At 41.7% G+C, this 17869-nt stretch overlaps 1 protein-coding gene across 11 annotated transcripts in view; it reads right to left on the bottom strand.

Annotated features, from left to right (window-relative positions):
* CNKSR2 (connector enhancer of kinase suppressor of Ras 2) overlaps nucleotides 1-17869 on the bottom strand; it is a 369205-nt gene that overhangs the window by 231160 nt on the left and 120176 nt on the right. For 10 of the 11 annotated variants that reach the window (XR_012160437.1, XR_012160435.1, XR_012160434.1 and 7 more), the window contains one exon: nucleotides 6764-6805. The exons of the other annotated variant lie outside the window; for it this stretch is intronic. Coding sequence is in view for 7 of the 10 variants with exons in the window: in XM_073357190.1 (XP_073213291.1) it covers nucleotides 6764-6805 (42 nt within the window). In the remaining 3 variants the exon portion in view is untranslated. The remainder of the gene's footprint in view (nucleotides 1-6763; nucleotides 6806-17869) is intronic. 11 annotated transcript variants of the gene reach the window in all.

Genomic DNA, 17869 nt, shown 5'->3' with positions numbered 1-17869 from the left:
TGAAGGGTGTACCTATAAACTTTGACAGGATGAGGTTTAGGCACCAAGAAGGAATCGGCTCCTTTACCTGAAGGTACACCGACTCCGGGCCTTTGAGAAAACTGATTACCATTTCGCACAAAAAGACTGATCTTTTGTCGATTTTAGGATGCAAGGCTGAAATGGCTGCCAAGTGGACCTTGACTGAGGAAAAGGCCAGACCTTGCTGTTTCAAGATCAGAAGGTACTCCAAAATAAGTTGCAATGAGGACTGTGCAGGAGGAATGCCACACTGGAAAGACCAGGTGGAGAATTGTTTCCACTTTGCCAGATAAGTCACACTGGTGGAGGGTTTTCTACTGACCATTAAAATTCTACAGACCTGCTGCAAGGAGGCTTGCTCTTCAGGATTCAGCCATGGAGGTTTCAGGCCGTCAAATGAAGAGAGCTGAGGTTCACGTGGAGCAGCCAACTGTGGTCTTGGGAGATCAGGTTCCAATGTAGCGGAAGCCAGACTGGGATCTCCACCGAAAGGCTTGACAGGGTGGTGAACCAGTGCTGTCTGGGCCATGCCAAGGCTATGAGGATGACCCATGCTCAGTCCTCCTTGATCTTCAGCAGAACCTTGTGTATCAATGGACTGGGAGGAAAGGCATAATACAGGTGAGTTGTCCATGCTAACAGGAAGGTGTCCATAGGAGAGCCCAGGCTGCAGCCCCACAGGAAGCAAAACTGATGGCATTTTCTGTTGTCATGGGTAGCAATCAGGTCTATAAGGGGAGTCCCCTACCTTTGAAAGATGTCCCTTGCAATGTCTGGTCGAAGTGACCACTTGTGGTGAGCGGAGAAGGACCTGCTGAGGCAATCCGCGAGTTGGTTCTGTGTTCCTAGCAGGTAAGATGTTCCTAGATAAATTGAGTGTGTGATGCAGAACTCCCACAGCCAGACTGCCTCCTGACATAATGGGGAAGAACACACTCTACCCTGCCTGTTGATGTAATAAATGGCAGTTGTATTGTCCATGAGAACTGAAACCGTCTTGTCCGTAATGTGGGGTGGACCACCCTGAGTTCCCTCATACTGATATGAAGAGAAAGCTCTTCTTGTGATCACAGACCTGGAGTCCTGAGGGGCCCTAAGTGGGCTCCTCAACCCAACGCCTAGGCATCGGAGACCAGGGTCACCAGCAGTTGAGGCCTTGAAAAAGGTGCTCCTGCACAAACTGTGCTTTGGTTCAACCACCAGTCAGTGAATCAAGGAAAGTGTTGCAAAGGTCATGGTGTCGCAAGGGTGAATATACTGTGGCCAACCAGGCCTGGAGAGGTCTGACACATAGCTTGTGTGTTGTACCACATATTTGCGTGATGCCATGTAGTCCAGAAGGCTCAAGCATATCCAGACTGTGGTGACCGGATGGATCTAACGGGAACTTATGTTCGAGACCGAGTGAAAACAATCCTCTAGAAGTAAGGTCTTTCCCGTACAGAGTCAAGAACTACCCCTATGAACTCTATCCTTTGTACAGGAATAAAGGTGGATTTCTGATAGTCTATTAGTAGGCCTAAGGCCCAAAAGATCGATTGGATGAGATGGATGTTGGATTCCAACTGAGCTCTGGACCTTGATTAGCCAGTCATCAAGATATGGGAATATAAGAACTCCCTTTCTCCTGAGGAAAGCCATGACTACTGCCATATATTTAGTGAAGATCATGGGGCGGCTGACAGACCAAACAAGAGAACCAAGAACTGGTTCACAACAAATTTTAGGAACCTTCTGTGGCTTGGAAAAATTGATATGTGGAAGTATGCATCCTTCAGATCAAGGGCAGCATACCAACCCACGGACTAAGCAAAGGAATGATGGAAGCCAAGGAGACCATGCAGAACTTCAAGCTCTTGAGATAGTGGTTCAAATGATGCAGGTCTAGGATTGGTCTGAGACCCCCTACTCCAGCTTCTGGAATTAGGAAGTACTGGGAATAAAATCCTTTTCCTTTTAGATGATGTGGAACCTCTTCCATGGCTCCTACCCGAAGGAGGGATTGGACTTTTTGTTCCAATAGTTGCTTGTGAGAAGGGTACCTGAAGGAGGATGGGTGGATTAAAAATTGGAGGGTATAACCTAATTCTATTGTGCTTAGAACTCCACGGTCCAAGGTAATATGGGTCCAGGCATTGAGGAAATGGCAGAGTTGGTTGTAAAAGGGGGTAACTGGATCCAGAACTGAAGGGATTGAGATGTCGTATTTGAGCGTTTTGTAAAAACGAGGGCTTCAAGCTGCCCAAGGGCCTGGGGCAGATTGTGTCAACCCTGAGGAGGAGGTTGGTGGACAGGGTCTATGTCTGAACCCTTTGTTCTTCCTCTTCCGCTGGTCTTGCCTGGCAGGCTTTGTAAATAGCGTCAGTCTGTTGAGGACTGTAGTGTTTTCTGGACACTGCCAGTGTATAAACCCCAGAGATTTTAGGGTCGCCCTGGAGTCCTTAAATCCATGGAGTTTGGTGTCTGTTTGCTCTGAAAAGAGTGAGAGCTCTTCAAATGGGAGATCATGGAAGGTTTTCTGTACCTCCTGAGGAAACCCCGAAGACTGTAACCACGAGCTTCTGCAGATGTTAACAGCTGTGGCCTTCTACCTGGCCACAGAACGGGCAGCACCCAAGGCTACCTGCAGCGAGACTCGGGCTAATGTCTTCTCTTCAACTAACAAAGAGAACTCCTGCCTGGCATCTTGGGAGAGTATGTCCTTAAATTTTTACATATTAAAATCATAGAGACCTAGTTCAACTAGCTTGCTAGTTCATTATTCAGAGATCTAGCCCATCTGTCTAATAGGCTTTTCAGCTAAACAAGTCCACCTTTTGGGGGAACTTTGCCTTGGGTGTGGGGCCCACTTGACATTGACAGTCCCTCTCATTGATGGCCACCACCACTAGGGACCCTGGAGGAGAGAGTGAAAACTGAAATTCATACCCTTTGGCTAGTGCGCAGTATTTGCACTCAGTCCTTTTGGCCGTAGGAGGAAGGGAAGCAGGGATCAGCCAGAGCACTCTAAACAGGTCCATGATTGTCTCATTAAGGGGTAGAACCACTCTTGAGTGACCTGCTGCTAACAAAATGTCCAGTAAAGCATGTGTCATCTCTTTGAGCATTTTGGTTTGGATATTCAAGTTCAAGGCCACCCACTTCAATAAGTCCTGCTAGGCCTTGTGATCATCTTGAGGTGAGAATACATCAGTATCCATCACTGCCTCATCTGGGGATGAGCAGGAAAAGGCTAAGGCTGGTTGAGGGTCCTCCACCTCTTCCTCTGTTTCGAATGAGACCTGTGGGATCTCCTCTTGAGGTTCAGCACCAGAATCCAGGTTGGGGGGGTCTCACGGCACGGTACCAGAGGTGCCCTACTTTCCAAGGCCACAGAATATGAACACCTTGAAATGTTACCCTGTCTCGGGGGAAACCCCCAAGGTTCCAAAAAGACCATTGCATGGGTGCTGGTCCTCACGGTCCCAGAGGCCAAGTGTTCAGGGGCAGCATAGCGACTCAGGCAAGAGCAGAGTGGAAACAGAGCAGGGAGTAGTGCTGGCCGTCCTGATGATGGTGAGAGTAGGATCCCTCTTCAGACTCCAATAATGAAGACGAGCTGCAGTGGGGAGACCAAGTTCCCTCTTGGTGCCAGTGAACAGCACCATGGAGAGGCCCAAGCTAAGGCTACCATAAGAGGTTTTCCCCTAGAGGGTGGCCGTAGTGCCACACAAAAGCTGGGAAATGTCTCTCTGTTGCTCATACATACTGGTGGTGCTGAGTCCTGAATCTCCAGGGACCTCAGGACTGGGAGAATGAGTAGGTTTCAAGCAGCCACAAATGCCTCTGTGGTTGACAGTACCACATACTGACTGGTACGCTGTCTGCTGGAGGATGGCACTTCCCATGCCGAAGATAGCAGAGCCTATGGGGGTACTGAGGCTGGCGGAGGTGGCTGCTGTAGTGCAGAAGAAGGAGAGCAGCCTGACACGGGTCTCACTTTATCCAGAACCCCTTGCCTGCTTCCTTTTGGCACAGGGGAACGACTCTTCTCCTGGTGCTTACAGTGCTTCTTCTTAGGGCACCAGGTAGGAGAATCACTGCCAAACTGGTGGGAGGAGCACTTCACACCAAAGCTGAAGTGTTTGGTGCTGAGCCCAAACACTCCAATGCTGGTCTTAGGGCTGTGTCCATGAGGAGGACCTTCAACCTCACCTCCCGGTCTTTCTTGGTGCGGGGTCTGAAGTCCCTGCAGATCTGGCAACAGTCTTTCCAATGAGCTTCCCCTAGGCACCTGAGACAGCTGGAGTGCAGGTTGCACAAGGGCATCGACTTGCCATAGGCAGTGCAAGGTTTGCAGCCTGGTGTCCTAGACATACCCTGGCACTGGGGAATGGACAAGCTTCTCCAAGCAAGGGCAGAGGCATCCAAAACTTACTAACTACTTAAACTACACATACATGAGAAAGAGAAGAAAAACCAGTGGGAGAAATTGCCTGAGCAATGAGGGAAGTTCCAGCAACTGTTACAGGTGGTAAGAAGGAACTGAAGGGGCACAGGGTCGGCAGGGTCCGTCCTACTGGCGCTATGAGTGCGCAGGACCAGAGGTATCCGACGGATACCACTAAGGAAAAATAATCCAGCAACTGTGCTTGGGGCAAGCACACACCTACATTGGAAAGGACATGTGCAAGTATTTGAAGAAGAACAGTTCCAACAAGCAGCATTTCAACTTTTTGCCAAGGCTGCACCATTAAAAACTTCATTATTTAAATGCTTGTAGAAATCAGTCAGTCAAAGATGACAAACTCAGGCTTACTACAAATGCTCATACTTTTTGTCCCACAGGGGAAAAATGTCAGTGCAGCTGAAGAATTCAAGGAGACTTTTTTGTTCTGCAGTTATTGTAAAATGAAAACTGTCAGCAGCCTGAAGAATTTCTCTTGCTAGACATTTGATTTGGAAGCATTTAAAAAAATATTTATAGAAAATCTTTTGTACAGCCTCATATCCAGCGAAGTAGAAATGAAGATAATTTACTTGAGTACTTAAGTAGCATAATGACAGGTTTCAGAGTAACAGCCGTGTTAGTCTGTATTCGCAAAAAGAAAAGGAGTACTTGTGGCACCTTAGAGACTAACCAATTTATTTGAGCATAAGCTTTCGTGAGCTACAGCTCACTTCATCGGCTGCATACTGTGGAAAATACAGAAGATGTTTTTATACACACAGACCATGAAAAATTGGGTGTTTATCACTACAAAAGGTTTTCTCTCCCCTCACCCCACTCTCCTGCTGGTAATAGCTTATCTAAAGTGATCACTCTCCTTACAATGTGTATGATAATCAAGGTGGGCCATTTCCAGCACAAATCCAGGGTTTAACAAGAACGTCTGAGGAACAGTGAGGGGAGGAAGACCACTCTCTCTCTGGTCACTCCATTTCTGATCTCAAAGTGACTATCCTTCAACAAAAAAACTTCGAAAGCAGACTCCAATGAGAGACTGCTGAATTGGAATTAATTTGCAAATTGGATACAATTAACTTAGGCTTGAATAGAGCCTGGGAATGGTTGATTCATTATAAAAAGTAACCTATTTCTCCTTGTTTATTCCTTTCCTCCCCTCACTGTTCCTCAGACGTTCTTATTAAACCCTGGATTTGTGCTGGAAATGGCCCACCTTGATTATCATACACATTGTAAGGAGAGTGATCACTTTAGATAAGCTATTACCAACAGGAGAGTGGGGTGGGGGGAGAGAAAACCTTTTGTAGTGATAAACACCCGTTTTTTCATGGTCTGTGTGTATAAAAACATCTTCTGTATTTTCCACAATATGCAGCCGATGAAGTGAGCTGTAGCTCACGAAAGCTTATGCTCAAATAAATTGGTTAGTCTCTAGGGTGCCACAAGTACTCCTTTTCCAAGTAGCATAAAGAGTAGGTATCAAAGTCTATCTGACCAGTGAAATAAAAAGTGTGTTGTAAGTAAAACCAATTCACTACTTGCTCTCAGGAACAGCACTATTTGTGGCTGACTTTAGAAACATGGTCAGTATTAACTCAATACCTACCAAAATATAGTTATAGTCTGACAAGCAATTAAATATTTTATACTGGGGTTCCACGTTCATTGCCTCAATCATTTCCAGAAAAACTTCTCACATTTTTGTCTCCTCACCCCCTCCATTGAGCAGCCCTTCAAACATAAACTGCATTTTGAAAGTCAGACGTATTATCAACAGCAATAAAGATTATGCAAGTGGAACGTAGTAAGCATTTCTGCTAATGATACATGAGCCAGGAGGAGTAGGTTTCATTCTCCCATAGTTTTATTGGGTCTGCAGTGGTAACAGGAGTAAAAAGTAGTATAAACTTTAAACTTTTTCACTGAAATAAACAGATGCTACTGTGTATGCCTAGAGAGCAGATTTGTTGAGTCAAATGTCATTTTTACATAGCCATTTCTGTGACCATAACCACATTTTAATATCTGTTGTCTATCAGCAGAGATGGGCCCAAATCAGAGTTTGAATTGGATGCAATCTTCTCCAAAAAGGGATATTCAGATCCAGCGTCCTGCTTCAAGCATCTCCCTACTTATTTGCTAATGATTCTCCATGTTGCTGGTTATTTAAAATGATGCATCGTACCCAAATTAGTTCACCACCACCACAGACACTACTGCTAAGAAAAGAAAAGATAAAGTCATGGATGTTACACAGTAGAGATGTGTGTTTATAGAAATCCAAGGACTACTCACCACATGAAGAATTTTATTCTCCGTTTCATATACTGTACAATCCTGAAAAGAGAAAGTAGACGACGGACATTAAGTCACTAAGTAAAACATTCCTTGGAAAATTGCTTTTTTTTAAGGTTAATCATACTGAAAAATTTACGGAGAAAACCCCATTTCAGTGTCCCAACTATGATGGAAGGATTTATGTAACCCAAATAGAGAGAGTAGAATAAGAAGAAAATCCTGAGTAGCAAAGACCTATACCTCTGGTTCTCCACCTTATTTTTGTTGAAATCCCACAAGATGGATTTTATTCCCCTCTCCCTAATATCCTTTTGTGCCATGCCCTACTACAGTCATGGCTGGCTGGCGTCTTTCTCCTCACCCATATCTCTTTCCTCCTCCTTTCTCATTTTATCCTTACTTTTCCTTAATATCACGGAAACATCTCCCACCCACCAAAAAAACAAAATGTAACCCAGCAAACATTTCAATCGATTTAAAATAGGTGTGAGAGATTAAAACATTTCCCTAGTGCAGAAAGCAATTGTCCCTCCCATTCCAATCTGATCAAGGAAATTGGGAGAGGGAGTTGAATTATCCACAATACACTGAGTTGAATCATCATGTTTATGTAGCACTTCAGAGAGAGAGGGCAAAGTTTAGAGAAGAGAAAAGGTGAGTTGAATCATCACCCATGGACTTGGGGACATGGAGGATGGAGAATGAAGAAGAAAAGTGAGTCAGACTGTTACATACACAGAGCACACTGAGGGTTGTACACATGTGATCACTTTGCAAAGAATGTAAGGTGCTATCAACAAAAATGAGAAAGCATAGAAAGATAGAGGATAGAAGATTCAGGGGTTGGATTTTCTGCAGAAAAGGACCTAGAGGTTACAGTGGATGAGAAGCTGGATATGAGTCAACAGTGTGCCAAGAAGGCTAACGGCATTTTGGGCTGTGTAAGTAGCAGCATTGCCAGCAAATCAAAGGACATAATCATTCCCCTCTATTTGACATTGGTGAGGCCTCATCTGGAGTACTGTGTCCAGTTCTGGGCCCCACACTACAAGAAGGATGTGGAAAAATTGGAAAGAGTCCAGCGGAGGGCAACAAAAATGATTAGGGGGCTGGAGCACATGATTTATGAGGAGAGGCTGAGGGGCCTGGGATTATTTAGTCTACAGAAGAAAAGAATGAGGGGGGGATTTGATAGCTGCTTTCAACTACCTGAAAGGGGGTTCCAAAGAGGATGGATCTAGACTGTTCTCAGTGGTAGCAGATGACACAACGAGGAGTAATGGTCTCAAGTTGCAGTGGGGGAGGTTTAGGTTGGATATTAGGAAAAACTTTTCACTAGGAGGGTGCTGAAGCAGTGGAATGGGTCACCTAGGGAAGTGATGGAATCTCCTTCCTTAGAAGTTTTTAAGGTCAGGCTTGACAAAGCTCTCACTGGGATGATTTAGTTGGGGATTGGTCCTGCTTTGAGCAGGAGGTTGGACTAGATGACCCCCTGAGGTCCCTTCCAACCCTGATATGCTATGATTAGGGACAGAAATCGTGGCAGATACAGAGACTAGGAAATATAGGGAAGAGAAAAGCAAAGAGGAGGAATATTTTTGTGCATATGAAATAAAATGTACGCTGTTGAAAGCATTACTCCAGTTTCAGATGGATCCTTTAATCTCTACTGTAATACAAATAATAATTCAAAAAATGGTGCTCATATTTTAAGTCTTACATCTCTTAAATGTTTTTTCCAATAGTGCAGAGAGTACAAGATCAATTTTTGGCAGAAATACCAGTGTGGGCAATTCTAAACCGTGAAATACTTCTGGTGCTAATCGTGGGGGAGAAAAAAAAAAAACACCCAAAACTAACCTGTTCTTAAGTTTCACAGAGTAGAACCAACAGGTTAACTTGGGAACACTTTCCTAATAGTAGCTGTTTGTATTGGCAAGGCATTGCTAATAATATAGCCAATGAAAATCTAGCCAAATAAAAAATCTAACAATTATATGCAGACATCAATGAAGCATCTGCATTCTTACCTGCAAAAGACACGTTTCACTTTTAAATGTGAGAGGGTAAGTAACATTTTCAATTTGGATATATTTATGTTCTGCAGGAATCATTTTGCAAAAATAGCAATGAGAAACTGCAAAACATTTTAGCAACATTTAAAAATCCAAGTATCACTGAGCAGACAGTAAACTATTCATATTACATATGAAACTACTACAATCAAGTACTCAAATTAAACAGAACAGAGTCTAATCAGTTATCTACTCTGGAGAAAATGCTATTTTTCTTTATGAGTCTGAATTACATAATAATACTGAAAACAAATAAAACAGTTCAAAATGAGAGTACTTAAACTATAATAAGTAAAATATTTTTTCTTCACATAAGTAAAACACGAATGACTATATAGCAAATATTTTAATAGCCAAGAGGAAAAACTATTAAATTGTGGGTAAATAATATAAGTCACTTATGATGAAATATCTATAGATATTTTAAGTAGAAGTGCTAAATTACACAATAATTTACTCTAATTCCATATTTTAAACCATTTAAAAACACACACAAAAGAGAAAACTAAATGTATAAAATAATGGATTTATGTGGGCTTCGGGTTACAAAGTTCGTCTGCTGTTGCCCCTTCTTCTGTTTCATCCCAAAATGAACCAATCAGAAACTTTGTATTTAAGTGGTCATTGAGAAGCAGTACTTTTAGTATTGGCAATTAAGTGTGACAGACAACCAGCACATCCTCAACGTACCCAAACCAGAACAAAAATATTATATTTTTTAAAAAGCAATATTGTTTATTACAAACAGCAGAAGACTAGCAAGGATCAATATCAATTGCCACTCTGTCACGTAACAGTTAAACAAACATTAGAAGAAACCATATGTCCTGGGCTTGGAATCCAAAGAAAGGGGAACAAACTGTCTAGTTCTGACAGACCAATAACTACAATGCTAGAAATTGAAAACCAACTGGGAAATTCTTAGAATTAGATTTCTAGGTCTGAACAGAATAACATGGCCAAATGGACTTATACTCACTGCCAGTCATACATCTATGATGAATGGACTCACCAGCCCAAGCTTTATTGTAATCCTGAAACTCCCCCAAAAGACACGCCAAAGCTGAAAAAGCAAATAAAATCAAAAGGCTGTATCTCAAGGCTTGTCTATATACAAACACTTACGCTATGTCTGCATAGTTTAGTCAATAGGGCTGTGAATAGCAGCGGGCACCAAAGTTCTGAACTGTAAGTCCCCTAGTTTTCATTAATGTAGTCCTCCTGTTTGAAAGGAGCATGAGAAAGGGTGCTAATGGGTGATGGTGAAAGAGATCAGGTGATGGTCAGAAATGGGGCACTCTGCGAGAGAGAATGCACATGTGCAGTGTTTGGTAAAGACCATGTCAAGTTAACAGCCTTTTTGGTGAATGGAAGAGTTGAACAAGGACTGCAGGTCAAATGAAGAGGTCAGGGCGAGGAAACATGCAGCTAAGAAAACAGATGGGTCATCAACATGGAAGCTGAAGGACTGAAATTAAGTGTAAGAGATGATGAGGAAGAGAGTGACAGGAGTCCAAGTCAGAGAGGAAGTCTGATGGGGGAGGAACTAGATGCACAGTAGATGACAGAAACATGGAGGGAGAGAGGAGAGGAAAGTTGGATATACTATTGTTCAAAAGGAGAAAGAGTTGGAAGGGGGAAGAAGGCAGAATTGGAAGTAGTAGGAACAAGGGAGCAGAAGCCCAGCACCCTCACCACAGTCTGATCCAGAGCAGGGAGAATGAGAACAGAAGAGGCCTCCAAAAGAGGACAGCTGCAGAGCCAGTGACACCAAAGGATCTATTTTCTCTCTGAGATCCAGGAGTGGGAGAGAGCAAGGCATGAATAGTTTGTGGATGGCTGTGATCTTTTTTACAGATGGAGTGAGCGTTCCAGAGAGAGCAAGAGAAGGGTAGGGTGGGGGCAGCAAGAGTTTGGGAAAAGTGGCATGAGAGGGGCAGAGGTGCTGGTAGGGGCAGGTGAAGGAAGTGAAGATGTTGGGTGGAAGGGAGGGGTCAGGGTTAGGGAAAATGTCACCAGAGGTGAGGAGCTGGTGGATGTAGCATATCCTAATAATTTAGGAGGTGTTCCTGAAGTCAGTGAAACTTGGCAGGGATGCAAGTGCCCAGGCATGCTAGCAGATCCTAATGCAGGATCAAGGTCTTGGGTTCATCTAATCTAAATCCCTGCCTCACAGCATGTTTTATTTTATTGTTTCTAACTATCCCTGTAAATAAGCATTTCACTTTCTTGACTATCTCCAACAATAATTTCACAACACTCCATACTTAGTGATTTTTTCCTAATATTTAAGCTAAATTGCTTCTGCTACAGTTTCAGTCTATTACTTTGTGTTCTATCCTCACCAACTGATCAGAATAATTAATGTGAGTCACCTTTATAACATCCCTTTATAGAGAAGGAAATATTGGCCACTTATTATGGAGATGCTTACTATTTGCAAGTATGGCTTTTCATACCCATTTCATTTAACAATTTAAAAAACTTGAGAACTGCAAAGTGTTGTTAACGGCACAATCAGCACCTAATTAGTGTTTTTAATACCACACCACCCACAGCTAGAGAACCTTTCTTCCCTCCACACCTAGAGAGTTAGCCCATGTCCCACTGCTGAAAATTCCCCTCAAAAAACAATTCAATTAGGTTATTTGAGTATTGCAATTAAGTTGGCTCACAGCTCGTGTACAAGTTGAAGTTAAACTTTTTTTCTCTTTAGAAAAGCTAGTATGCATATAAACTGTCACCCACAGCCAAGCCGTACTCCCACAAGAGATGACAATTAGTTACCATTTCTGTGAAACAATAGCACGATTACTCCTCTAAGCAGAATACACATGAACAGAAAGATTTTTTGCTCTACACATTAACGCTCTGCACTCCAAAATTTTCTTAATGAACAATTTTTAACTGACCCTAGGCTATTTGACCCTACTAGTACCATTTCAACTAAAACAGCTGAACAAGGTTGATGGTTACTACAAATGGGTGAATACTGCAATATGCGTAAAGCTAGAGCTACTACACATATTGTATGTACCAGAAAAATCAAAAAGGTTTCTTTAGTCTATGTGATGTGCCGGATCCCCAGCTAGTAAAATATGGCATAAGCTAGTGCACACTGATTTACACCAGCCAGGATCTGGTCCCAAATTTATATTTCAGAAAATCCAGCAAAGGGTTTAGAGCATAAGCCACAAAACTTGTGCTCCAATAAAATTTGTTAGTCTCTAAGGTGCCACAAGTACTGTATCCACAAGAGTTACGCATTGTGGATACAGACTAACATGGCTGCTACTCTGAAACCAGCAAAGGGTTTATCTCCAAAATAGTACATATCCCATCATCAGGCATCAAAATGAAAAGGAGTGATGAAATTAATTATCATCATCAGGCTCCAGTGGTCTCTCCCTCCACAAACAGCAGGAACAGCAAGAATGAACTCTACAAAAGCAGCTGGGAACAAGCTAAGTATTCACAACATGAAAGGAAAAGATAAGACTCAAGATAGAGAGGGGAGGAAAGGATTACACATGCGGAAGAGGTTACAAAATATACGTAAAGGTTAAAATGCAACAAAACAAAACAAGCCTATGGAAAGGTAGAGTTGGTTTATTTTAGATTTTAATATAATTAAAAATATAAATGAAAATATAATTTTAATATAATTAAAAAAGCTTGGTAAACTTCAGTACTGAAGCACTCAAACTGCACCCCTCATATTCCTCATAAACATTCTTCTGCATTCTGTCTATTAAGATAGTAAGGTATTTAGGACAGAATGAAACTCATCTGCAAAGTGCCTACCTTGCTTTGGGTATTACAGACACAATAGAGAGTTTAAAGAGAAAGTAATCTAACCAAAATTAGATATACTGTATTTGAAGCAATGGACCAAGTAAAAAGCACTGACATATATCACAGATATATATATACACATTTCACACATACACAGAGCAGCTTAGAGGTAGAGTCTATTCGAGTCTCTTCACGACTCTTTCAGGGCATCCCAAGTAATTACTTGGGGATTTATGTCCAATAGCTAAACTTTCCCTGTTAGAGTTCAGCAGACCAGAGCCGGCAGGATCCTGCCTGAGGTTTTTCTTTTATAGCTGAAACAGGCTGCCAAGTGTTGTGAGCACAGCATGTGTTCGAAGATTCCTCATTGTTGAGCCCACAAGGACTCATTCCTTGAAGTTAAAATTCTCTTTCCTATGTATACACAAGTAACCCAGCTATATTGATTAACATAAAGCAATTGTCGGTCATTCATTATAACAGGGAGAGATAAGCTGAAGATGATACAAGTAATGTTCATTTGAGTCATACAGTATATACACATCTTGTGAATACACAACCAAATGTTAAATACAGACCTTTGATCTAATGACAACTGAGTATCGTTGCATATTTGAGGTAATTAGAGTTACAGGATACAGACAAACATGCACACAGCATCTTCCTTGATTTCTTATCAACACAAATGAATGGGCTTTTCCTATTAACCCCTTTTAACATCTCTTTGATACCCCCACATAAGTGAATTGTCCTGATTCCTGTTGCAATGCCTCCACAAACCTCTAAGGTTCTTACACAGTTATTTGGCCTGTTGATCCTAACCTGACTGCTGGTTTGCCAGCATCACACATGCATTTATCGTAGTTTCCATTTTCCTCCCCATCACTAACTTTTATGATCCAATACGTTTCTAGTGTCTTCTTCCCTCTCCCATTGTGTCTCTAATTCTCCTGTTTATTATTTCCCCGGTTCTGTTTTCCACTTCTTTGAAAAAATAACTGCAGCAGCACCTTTTTACTCTGTTGTCCACTCCTTTGAATCACAGCTTGTTGTAAATCATCTCACAATGAAGTGATGTTATTTTACAGAATCACCAGCTTAAATAATATCCTAACATACCATAGGAACAACACTCTTACAATTCCACTGAATTCACAGAGGGCAACATTCAACAACAAAAATCAAAGTTCCACTGGTATGATGTTGCATAGGCTAGTGGAATCCAGATTTAGTAGCTAATAATATTCTTTTTATCAAATTGATCACTATACTATGCACTCCTCCCTTTGACTTCATCTCCCAAGCCTCCTAATGTATCAATACTTGGAAGTTGGCCAGGGCAGATTACATAAACTGTTAATGAATGAATTGGGCATACACTAGGGCTCAATCCTGCAAGGTGCTGAGCACTGTGGCCCTGATCCAGCAAAAGCAATTCAGCGCATGATTCACTTTAAATGTGAGTAGTCCCAGAGACTTCATCTGCTTAACTTTATTTGAGTAGTCCCACTGAAGTATTTTGCTGAATCTGGGCCAGAATGCTCAACACGTAGCCTACAAGAGGACAATTACATGAATACATGGAAACATTAATCATAGAATCATAGAATATCAGGGTTGGAAGGGACCTCAGAAGGTCATCTAGTCCAACCCCCTGCTCAAAGCAGGACCAATCCCCAAATAAATCATCCCAGCCAGGGCTTTGTCAAGCCTGACCTTAAAAAACTTCTAAGGAAGGAGATTCTACCACCTCCCTAAGTAACGCATTCCAGTGTTTCACCACCCTCCTAGTGAAAAAGTTTTTCCTAATATCCAACCTAAACCTCCCCCACTGCAACTTGAGACCATTACTCCTTGTCCTGTCATCTTCTACCACTGAGAATAGTCTAGAACCATCCTCTTTGGAACCACCTCTCAGGTAGTTGAAAGCAGCTATCAAATCCCCCCTCATTCTTCTCTTCCACAGACTAAACAATCCCAGTTCCCTCAGCCTCTCCTCATAAGTCATGTGTTCCAGACCCCTAATCATTTTTGTTGCCCTTCGCTGGACTCTCTCCAATTTATCCACATCCTTCTTGCAGTGTGGGGCCCAAAACTGGACACAGTACTCCAGATGAGGCCTCACCAATGTCAAATAGAGGGGAACGATCACGTCCCTCGATCTGCTGGCTATGCCCCTACTTATACATCCCAAAATGCCATTGGCCTTCTTGGCAACAAGGGCACACTGTTGACTCATATCCAGTTTCTCGTCCACTGTCATCCCTAGGTCCTTTTCCGCAGAAAAACCCGATAGGCTGAAAATAACTTGGACCATGTACCATGGACCATGTACCAGTACCAAAAAATTTGCACTATAGGGAATCTTATGGAAAAGACTAAGATGAATCTGGATTTCTGTGCCCATGTGAAACAGATGTATTTTATATAGTTTTATATACAGAGTTGGCAACCTGCTGAAATTGTCTGTCACGGGCTTCACTTCTCCAGGTGCCTATGGGCTATGATCTTGTGTCACAATATTGCCATTGCTCTTATACTTTCTGTCACAGTTTCAGGGTATTCCCCACCCCCATGTTCCACTTCATGAGTGTCCAGTCAGGTCTCAGGCCTCCAGTTATCACCCATCTCTGGACAGGAACCCTTATTCCAGTCCCTTCTTGACTGTTTGTTGTTGTTGTTGTTGTTTTTTAAAGGACTGCACACCTCACTGGTTACACTGGGATATCACCAGCAGCCAATCTACCTAAAGGCCAGTCCCTGTGCATTGCTTTCTCTCCGAGGGCTATGTTCCAGTGTATTCCCAGTAATTATGAGTTACCACACAGCTCCTTTTAAGCAAGCACATATATATTAAAGGTAAAAGCATCACAGATAAAACATAATAAAAATAACCAGATTAGTACCAGCAGTCACTCATCAGTCTTATGGGACCTTAATAGGCAAAAGTCTTTCCAACCCTTTTGCAAAGATTGCCCCCTCCCCCCCACCCCCGGACAGAAGGCCCTGTTGGTTTGTTGGATCATAAAGAAACCAGAAGCCTGTGTAAACCCAGCCATTTATATCAGAAGCCCTTTCTTTGTCTGTTGGTCTCTAGAAAACCCAGTTTTAACAGTATCTGAAGCCACCCCAGAGGTGACACCTCTCTAGAGTTGCTTAGTCTCAGTGACTAGACTTAATCACCCCCCGGGCATCTTTTTTAGTTCCTGTAGGAGATGTGATAACTCTCCCACACACACAGTAGAACACAATCATATGTAAACATTCATACATTTAATACAATGTCTCCCAAAGATACTGGCTGCGGTTGCAATATCGATCACACCACATTCGCTAGACCCTTGCCGCATTATAATCGGTTTGGCAGTTGCAAGTACTTGTGAACCCTATGATTTTATTCCCATTCCTGTAAAGTTGTGCTAATTAGAAAATAAGATGCAGTCACTTACAAACAGTTATGGGATACCAGAAATGAAAAAAAACCACACAAGTAAATCATAAACTTTCATTTGTTAATTGCAAAAATAAAAAAAAAATTAAATTAAATTAAAATTTCAGCCATATTACTCACTCTTAGATGAGGGAGTGCAAGAGGCAATAACCACTTCTCATATTTGAAGAAGGACTGTGTATATTCCTGGCCATCAGACTCCCTTATTCATTAATTTATTTAGTTGTTCCTGCAATACCACTGTGAGGCAAGAAAAATTTACAGATGGAGATCTGAGAAACAGATAGATTAAATGATTTGCCAGAAACAGAATCCAGGTCTCCTTATTAATTCCTAATCTTGTAAATTAATCATAAAATCATTCATTCTTCTCCACTTCTTAGGGCCATGTGAAGTCAGGGTTGTTCAACCAGGCTGCATGGCACTAGGAAGGTAGAATAAACTGGAATAGAGAGTTGCAGAGCATAAGAATTCATCTATGAGAGGTCTCATCCCCAAGGCAGCTCTTGAATTAACTGCATTTCAGCTTCTTCACCACTGGTTTCTTTGCTTTCTTTCACAGCCTTCCAGAGCTTGCACAATTAAGGCACCCATGTATATATCTTTTATTATGTCAGATTTTCAGTCACTGAAACACACACAAGGTTATGAACATAATTCAAGAACGGTAATCAAGTCACTTGGGAAATAAAAATGTCCTTCACGAGCAACTCAATCTTCCCTCCACACTTAGTCATATGAGGGCAGCAACTAAAGTTTGTTTCCAGCTTAAAAATAGTTGGTTGATAAAACTGCTTTTGCTTTTTGTTTTAAAAGTCATATCAGATGTTCTAAACTAGATTACTGTAACTCCGCCTCCATCCACCTCCCAACAAAAACTAATGATTAATGACAAAAGGGATCAAGATGGTCAGGGACACAACCCCATGCTCCCGGTGTCCCTAAATCGTCAATGGCCAGAAACTAGGCCTGGATGACAGAAGACGGATCATTCAAAATTGGCTTGTTCTGTTCATTCTATCTGAAGCGTCTGGCCCTAATCACTTTCCGAGATAGGATACTGAGTTACACGGACCATTGATCTGACCCAGTATGGCTCTTATATTTTAAAATGATCCCTTCAAGACTAAAAATAAAGAAAAAACTAGACACAGAAACATTATAAATTATTTTATTCTGTATGAACTCTATCACTGTAACTTTAATAATTACACGGGATTAAAATGAGTGTTTGGAGGGAGGCTACAATTTATTTAAAAAAAAAAGCACCAAATGATTTCAAGGTGATACTGCAGCCAATCTACATCATCAGTAAATCAGGGCAATTATTGCAATAAACACATGCACATCACCAGAAGATTAACATTTAATATTCAGAGAGCATACAATGAAAAGTTTATTTTCCTGTTTTTCTCTATACCACCTTCAAACAAATAATAACTGGGAACAGATTAGTAAACTTTTACAGAACACTGAAGTCCTTAATTAACCTGGAAGGAAATGGTTCAGAAATGCTTTAATACTGTGTTTTCTTTCTGTAACTGTTCAGTACCTATTCTGCAAACCTTGCTTTTTACAGTATATTATAAAAGCGCTCCAAAAATTCTATAATAGTTTAAAAACTTACCTAAGCAAATATGTAAAAAGTGTAAATCATCATTTCTTTGTACTTTTTAAGTTCGCGTGTCTACTAAATAAATAAATATATTGCCCAAGATGAGGAGAGTGTACATGTCATTATACCCATCTTGTATGGGAAAGGAAGGGCGATCAAAAAATGGA

The sequence above is a fragment of the Lepidochelys kempii genome, chromosome 1, assembly GCF_965140265.1.
Source record: "Lepidochelys kempii isolate rLepKem1 chromosome 1, rLepKem1.hap2, whole genome shotgun sequence".
Classification (NCBI taxonomy): Eukaryota; Metazoa; Chordata; order Testudines; family Cheloniidae; genus Lepidochelys; species Lepidochelys kempii.
The sequence above is the reverse complement of the archived record's forward strand: the minus strand, read 5'-3'. Positions and strand labels throughout refer to the sequence as shown.